This window comes from Macadamia integrifolia, chromosome 11 (assembly GCF_013358625.1).
Source record: "Macadamia integrifolia cultivar HAES 741 chromosome 11, SCU_Mint_v3, whole genome shotgun sequence".
Taxonomy (NCBI): Eukaryota; Viridiplantae; Streptophyta; class Magnoliopsida; order Proteales; family Proteaceae; genus Macadamia; species Macadamia integrifolia.
This window is the reverse complement of record NC_056567.1, coordinates 15978442-15986568: the sequence shown is the minus strand read 5'-3', so window position 1 is coordinate 15986568 and position 8127 is coordinate 15978442. Positions and strand designations below refer to the sequence as shown.

General features: G+C 37.9%; 1 protein-coding gene and 1 long non-coding RNA gene across 2 annotated transcripts; one reads left to right on the top strand and one right to left on the bottom strand.

The window, feature by feature from the left end:
* Nucleotides 1-2133: 2133 nt before the first annotated feature.
* On the bottom strand, nt 2134-4430 carry LOC122092937 (pentatricopeptide repeat-containing protein At1g63080, mitochondrial-like). Its single transcript, XM_042663236.1, has 2 exons — nt 3390-4430; nt 2134-3343 (listed from the first exon to the last, which is right to left on the bottom strand). The coding sequence occupies exons 1-2, from the start codon at nt 4053-4055 to the stop codon at nt 2453-2455; spliced, it is 1557 nt and encodes a 518-aa protein (XP_042519170.1). The 5' UTR covers nt 4056-4430; the 3' UTR covers nt 2134-2452.
* A 2598-nt stretch (nt 4431-7028) lies between these two features.
* On the top strand, nt 7029-7989 carry LOC122093496. Its single transcript, XR_006144484.1, has 2 exons — nt 7029-7314; nt 7821-7989. It is a non-coding gene; the product is annotated as an uncharacterized LOC122093496 (long non-coding RNA).
* The last annotated feature ends 138 nt before the right edge of the window (nt 7990-8127 follow it).

The window sequence follows — 8127 nt, the reverse complement described above, 5'->3', positions numbered from 1 at the left end:
TTTTCTTTAAGAGAGATATAGATTTCTTTAAAAAAAAAAAAAGGAAAGATATAGATTTTTCTAGAACGTGTGAGAGGTGAGGGAGAAAAGGAAAGTGAGAAAAAGGGCGGGAGAGATAAGGAAAGGAATGTGATAGGAATAAAAAAACTAAAATTTAGAAAATATATAAATATTAAAAAATATATAAAGGATACCAACAATATCAAAAAAATAGAAAGATTTGACAAAAAAGATAATGAAAAAGATGACATATTAAATTAGTAAGAAGGATAAAATTGTCAAAGAAAAGATAAGCAGAGAGAGAGAGAGAGAGAGAGAGAGGAACGTGAGAGAGATGAGGAAGAAAGTTATTTACCAAAAAGAAAAAAGAAAGAAAATTTAGAATGAGAGATTCCTAATATGTACAGATTTTTATAATTTTTTTTCTTAAGAAACATATGGATTAAAAGAGAGGAACGTGAGAGAGGGGAGGGAGAAAATTTAGAAAGAATTTTTTTTTTTGTATTATGAAAACTCTTCAAAATATAGATTTTTTTTTTCTTTAAGAGAGATATAGATTTCTTTACCAAAAATAAAAAGGAGAAATATAGATTTTTCTAGAACGTGTGAGAGGTGAGGGAGAAAAGGAAAGTGAGAAAAAGGGAGGGAGAGATAAGGAAAGGAATGTGATAGGAATAAAAAAACTAAAAAAAATATATAAATATTAAAAAAATATATAAAGGGTACCAACAATATCAAAAAAATAGAAAGATTTGACAAAAAAAGATAATGAAAAAGATGACGTATTTAAATAAGTAAGAAGGATAAAATTGTCAAAGAAAGATTAGCCACGAAGCATGAGTACATACTTTTATATAATAGTATGATATATATATTAACTCTCAATCTCTACACACCCCTCCAATCCCTGCTGCCCCAGGATTTTTTTTTTTTTTGGAGGGGGGTGGGTTGGGGTGGGGGGGAGATCATTTATGTAATTATATTCAATCATGAGTCACTAGATAAGACACCAATCCCAATGCCTCAAGAAGCAGTCATAAGGCATGCCATGAAAACCTTCCGAAGTCATCACCCATCTAAACATCCGTAACATTAAGAGCTCACAAACCTTCTGAATCAATCTTTCCAACCAAAAAGCATCATTTTGTTCCTCTCCTCCCATATATAATCCACAAAGTAACCAAGAGTCCAAGACTACAAATCTCTACATAAATTTTCTCCTTTTGCCAAGAGGGATGGGCTGCTAGGACTGTATGAAGTCTCAGATACCATGTGAATGATTCCAATTCAGAAAAAAATGAGAATACCCATTGTAACAGACTGCCCTAATTTGATCTTTTGAAAGATCAAACCAAATGGAAACCACTTGGATGCTCCTGCATCACAGCTAGCAATCTGCTCATGTAAATTCTACTGCTCTATGCACAGTAAATATACGGTAGCTATGATGATCACCTACTAAGCAAAGATATCCATAGAAAAGAAGAGCGTCAGGCAACCTTGGTCAGATCTCATGGAAGTTGTCAAGAAATGTGTTCCCTGAAAAGAGTTTGACCATTCATAGAAGTCTTTTTCACAACAGAGAGAAGAATCACTTGGCAAAAGAATTTACTAACAGAGAAGAATCACATAACAAAAAAGTTTACTTTTTCCTACCATTTCTACGCTTATATACCAATCCTATCATCATTACCAGAGTTATCCTTCAAAGAGCATTTCCTTCATCCATTCTCCAGAGGCAACAAACTACTTCTTGTCTACGTCATTCTTACGTTAACATCAAACACTTACAGTTCTTTATGTACTTTGGCCTATACTAACAAAGGAAGACATCAACTAGGAATATGTTTTGGGTATGGATCAGAAGCAAAGGCTGGTAGGGAGGGGACATGAGCCAGAGCCATTCCACTAAAACCTGCTTAATTCACTAGCATCCCCTCTTTCTACTGGTGAAACTAACAGAACATGAAACGCATGTCATGAGCTGCTTGTACTTAAGTCAGAAGAAAGTGTCTGTTATTTTTAGCCAGAAATTAATAGGTTCACAAACATGAATGTTAATAGACCTTAGAGCTGAGAAATTTTGAAAAGAATCTTCATAAAATGCAGAAGAAAACTTACTTCACTGGTCCTAGCATGCATTCAATGGATGCAGCAAAGATATGCGAACTGAACAAGACTCCAGCTTTGCTAGAACAATCTTACAACAGTGATGAAATTCTTTGAGCATGTGGCATTTGGGCTGTCTCCTACATCTTACATACTCAAAGCATATCACTTCTTCATAATACCAAACCTAATGGGCATTGAAATAACACCTATCAGTTTTTATTTGGCACAAATTTGCGAAGTCTTTCAAAACATTCCCATTTAGACTGCCCATCTGCAAGCAAATTCACTATCAGAGATGCAGTCTTTGCATCAGGTAAGAAGCCTCTCTGAGAAATTTCATTCAGAAGCTCAAATGCCTTATTGGTCTCTTTTTTTTTTTACGAAATCCATGAACCAAGAGATTATAAGTCACATTATTTGGAGGACAACCCTTCTCTTTCAATTTCATGAACAAATCCCAAGCTTTGCTCAACATACCCTCTTTGCAGAATCCCTTGATCATTATGCCATATGTTTTAATATTAGGCTCCAATCCTTTGGCAGATACGGAGTTGAACAATTCTTCAGCCTCTTTTAGCATACATGCCTCCCACATTCCATCAAGAAGGACACCGTAAGTAATAATATTAATGTTTTTAGAATCTATTTCATGAAACAATTTCAGTGCATCATCAATACGCTTGCATTTGCATAGCCTGCTGATCAATGTAGAATATGTGCATTGATCTGGGTTGTGCCCATGAACTTGCATTTCTTTGAAAACCTTCAGAGCATACCCAACTTGGCCCTCAAGGAAAAATCCTTGAATAAGAGAAGTATAAGTAATAGTGTCAGGGATTATTCTCTTGTGAGGCAGTTCTTTAAAGAGCTGGAAGGCTTCACCCATTCTCCTGCACTTGCAATAGCCATTAATTAGTGCACTATAAGTAATGGTGTTAGGCTCATATACCCAGCTTATAATGGAAGTAAAGAACTCCATCGCCTCATCCATTTGACCCAGTAAACAATATCCATCTATCAAGTCACTGCATCTGATTAAATCGGGCACCACACCCTTCTGAATCATTAAATGAAAGAGCTCATGAGCTTCTTTGGCATTCCCTTCTTTACAAAGAGCAGCAACCAATATATTGAAGGTAACTACATCTGGTGAAATTCCCCCTTCCAACATCTCATGGAACAGCTGGCTGGCTTCCTTCCACTGGCCAGAATTGATACGCCATGAATCAAGGAATTGTAAGTAAACCCATTTGGCACCACACCTTCTCGAAGCATTATATTGAACAGTGCACGTGCTTCCTTAACCTCCCTCCTCTGCAAAGACCATCTATCATAATGGTGAAAATTACAGTATCTGGTCTGATTCCATTATTCATTTCATCAAAAAGGGTTGCAGCTTCTTTCCACTGCCCAAAATTACACAGAACACGAATCAGAGAGCTGTAAGTAACAACATTTGGTGAGATGCCACTGCCCTTCATTTCTATGATGAGGTTCATAGCCTCGTTTACCAGCCCCATTTTGCAGAGACCATCTATGATCATGCTATACAAGATTATGTTTGGGTTACACCTACCATTCTGTTCTATCTCCCTGAGTAACACAAGGGCCTTAACAGGATCTCCACTCTTGCAAAGCCCATCAATTATTGTTCCATAAGTGACCTCATTACACGGGTACCCTAACTCCACCATTTTGTAGAAAAACTCCATTGCCTGGCCAATTTCATTCTTCAAACAGAGCCCCTTAATCAGAGTGCTCAATGTAACAACATCTGGTTCATAACCACTTTTCAGGATGCTACCCAATACAGAGAAACCAAAATCCACCCGACTCAAGTGGCTTAAGCAATTGATTAAGATATTCAGAGTAGACAAATCGGGATGAATCCCTAAGGAGACCATCCGTTTAAACAGGGAATGAACTGTGGGATACTGTTTCATCTTGGAAATGACCCCTAACAGTCGATTGAAAACCTGAATCGATGGGAAAGGTTGATTACCGACCAAGCCGTCAAAGAGAAGCAATAAATCATCAAGACTTCTGAAATGGGGGACTGATGGGTTTTGTATTCTGATAGATTCACCAGCAGAAGAACTAAAATGATAGCAAAACACAGTTATACTATCATGAAGCAAGCACCCACATCGAGAAGAGAAAGGAAGAGGAAAGAGATCACCTTTTTTTATTTAGATAGGCAAGGAAACCTGCACTTCTAAGCAGCCTCCAACCCATTTCATTTGGGAACAAAACAAACGGTTAAGCTCTATTACTTTATAATTTCAATCGTGCTGCTTTTTGTTAGCAACCTCTGTTCTTTTGCCTGTGAGCGAAAACAATCACAGCTCTCAAGCTACAATAAGTGTTCATTGAACAAGGTTTCTGTGCCCCCTGTAAGTCTTCACTCTCCCCTCCATCGAGACCACCGATAAACCGATCAACTGGTACGATCCAAGGGTAAAAATAATAATAACCGGCTTTTCTATTAAAAAGTAAAAGGTAAATTTGACAGATCCAGACCGATTTTGACTGATTGGGATCAATATCAAATTGGTATCAATTAAACCAATCCCAATATTTGAGATTAGAAATCTTCACGAAGCCGGACCAGAACAGGTACCCAATCATCATTCATGTCCTTGAAGACTAGAGTGATCCATGATAGTGATTATAGACCTCAGGTCGAAACACCCGTATGGCAGGCAGCGAGCGATAATAAGGTGTATTCATTAAAGCTCAGAACCAGCCGAGTGATGAGGGACATGGGTGTAGAAACGCAACCCTAAAAAGATGCAGAAGATAATGGAAAAACAAAACAAATAATACACACGGATTTTACGAGGTTCAGCAAAGTTGCCTATGTCCCCGGTGAGATGAGATCCTACTTCACTATCAATGGAGAATAGGGTTACAACGCTCGTCCTCACACCTCTCAGTATTGCTTGCATTACAGAGAAAGAAACTCTCGCTACAAATATAGAGCGAGAAAAAACCCTAATCCGGATTAAACTACAATTGCCACCCTAATCCGGATTAAACTACAATTGCCCTCAAATAAAAAATTCGAGCGGGGCCTGTGCCCCCCTACACCCCCTGCTATCCAGGGGGCCTCCTGCCCCCCTTGCAACCCCCACGGCCCGCTAACCGGCTAGCGGGACTGCCGTCTTGACTGTCTAGGTGCTGCACCAGTACTCTCTGGATTAAACTGCGATGAAATACAAGACATCATACACCAACAATGGATTTCCTTCAACATTTTTCCTTTTATGTGAAAGACAAGGTCTAACAAGAATATATACATGACAAGGCCTACAAGAACTCCTTTCGCAGGTTTTCCTCTATCAGAAAGGCGAGTCCTTGCAAGGTGTGGTGTGATCAAGAGTCAAGATCAACTTACACATAAAAGACACAATTTCCTCATCATTCTTCTTCCTTTTGGTAAAGCAAAAAAAATCCTCTTCCATATGATAGCATTTAGGATTACACATTATTTTCAGAAGTAACACAAAATATCCTCTTTCCAAATTATGGTATTTTGGATTAGACCGTGAAAGTGACACAAAATTTGATTCAAACTCTCACATCACGTGCCTTCAAAAGAATAAAAGGGCATAGCTAGTGCACAAGACTTTTACTATAGTAGCATAAGGAGAGGGGCTGATGTACGTAGTCAAGACATAGCAGGGAGGATATTTCTATGATTTGAACCAACGGCCATCAGTTGTAATAGAGTAAGCTTACTAGGGGTGTTAATCGGTCGGGTCAGGCCGGTCTCGATTAGGCCTAACCAGGCCTGGTGGTGTGAAACCCTTGCACATTGAATACCTGTTTACTTAAATGGGCCTAGGTTTGGGGGGCATGGTATGGTTTGTAATTGGGTTGGTCGGTGTCGGGCTTTAATCAGGCTACCTTAATCGGTCTTAAACAGGCTACGAACCTACTTAAGTCTAAACGGCCTCTAAGCGTGCTCCCCCTAAAATCCTTTTTTAAGTGGATTAAATGTACAAAAATATTCCATTTGAACAAAGTAAATGTCACTCATAAACTCTCCACAGTTAATCATATATGAGATCATGGTTGTTTCTCCACAGTGTTTGTTCTCCACAAGAATTATCTGTCGTTCATTCACTCCCTATTAAAACATCTCAAAAGATCATATGTTATTTTATTACAAAGTTGGATGTTATACCGTGTTCAACATCATCTATCATAGTTTTTTTATTACAAAGTCTTTACTATTATTTTGTATTAGTAGTGGTAAAATAGGTATTTAGGCCATTTTAAAAGGGTCAGGTCTGTCGGGCTAAATGGTTCGGTTCAAACAGGCTTCTTAAACGAGTCGCACTAGTCGGGCGCCCAACGGGCTAGTAGCCTGCACCGTAAATGAAGCCCGACACATTATTAAACTGGCCGATTCAGGTCGAACCTTAAGCGAGTTGAGCTCGATCGGGCCTACCAGTACGGGCTCAGGATTGACACCCCCAAACCTTACCACTAGTATTAAAAAAAAAAATGTAAAAATAAAATTTCACCAACATTCTCTATTTAAAAAGCATACAACAAGAGTTTGCAAGCACTACTGTTAGTTGAAAAATGGGTCTCAAGAAACAATGAGCCTTAAGTCTCAACCATTGGATATATTTGACAAGGTTTAGATCGACCATGTGTAAAGGATTAAAAGAATCCATGTAAAAACAGATTGACTGGCTTAATCTTTCTTTACTGTTACACATGGCTGGATCCCACACGTAATAGCATTATTGACTCCTAGTCGCTTTAATGGGGGAAAAAATAGAAAAGACTGAAAACCCCATTACAACCGGACATCTTCTCTGCAACTGCAAATTCATGATTGCACATGATATTGGGGCTTCCTCATCTTCGTTTGGTGGCACTGAAACTTCAATCACTTAAGATGTGTTTCTCAATCTCAGGGGTGAAGATACACGCAATAACTTCACTGGCCTCCTTCACAGAGCTCTGAAAAGAGAGAATTAATGTGTTTATGGATAATGAAGAGCTGTGCAGTGGAGAAGTGATCCGATCAGCTCTCCTCGGAGCAATCAGACTGGAAGTTATTTTGAAGGATCGTTTCAGAAGCATCAGGAGAAGTTTGATGTTTAAACCATAAAGAGTTGGATGGAAGCGCGCGTTGAATGTGGTAGGAGGATTAATGGGATATGAACTCAAGAAAGTAAACTGGTAATTCAATTCGGTCTAATTCCCACATACTAGTTGTATTATTTTTTTTGTGTCTCTCTCTCTCCTTCTCATATGAAATGAACTTGCTACACTCCAAGGTATGATACCACTTTGTTGCACCTCAGTGATGTGTTCCCTTATGCCACTTTGTCAGATTCCAAAACTTATATTCTTCATTTGTTTAGATTCACTTAAGATTTTTAACTTTATAGATTGTTATTTTTATTCATTCTTGATATGAAATGTATGCAGGAATCAATCAAAGTTAATTGACTTAGTTGTTGATAAGGTTTTGAGTGAATCAAGTATCAATCGCTTGGGTGATGTTAAAAACCCTATTGGATTGGAAGCCCGTGTAAAAAATCTATTAAGTATGTTAACTGTTGGTTCCAATGATGTTCGATTTGTGGGAATCTGTTGTATAGGTGGTATTGGGAAGACAATTGTTGCAAAAGCTCTCTACAATCACATTTTTATGAGTTTTCATATTTGTTGTTTTCTTGCAGATATCAAAGAAGTAGCATGAGGACCAAATGATCTAGTTTCTCTTCAAGAACAAGTTGTTTGAAGTTTCTCCAAAAAGAGAGTTGATCGCAAAATATGGAATGTTGACGGCAGACAAGAATTGATAAAACAAAAACTACAATGAGAAATTGTTCTTCTTATTCTTGATGATGTGGATGATCGTTCTCAACTCAAGGCTTTGCTATTGAATTCAATTGGTTTGGCTCAGGAAATAGGATAATAATAACAAGTAGAGATGAAAATATTCTAAATATGGCTAAATTTTATAGAGGTAATATATATTGGCCT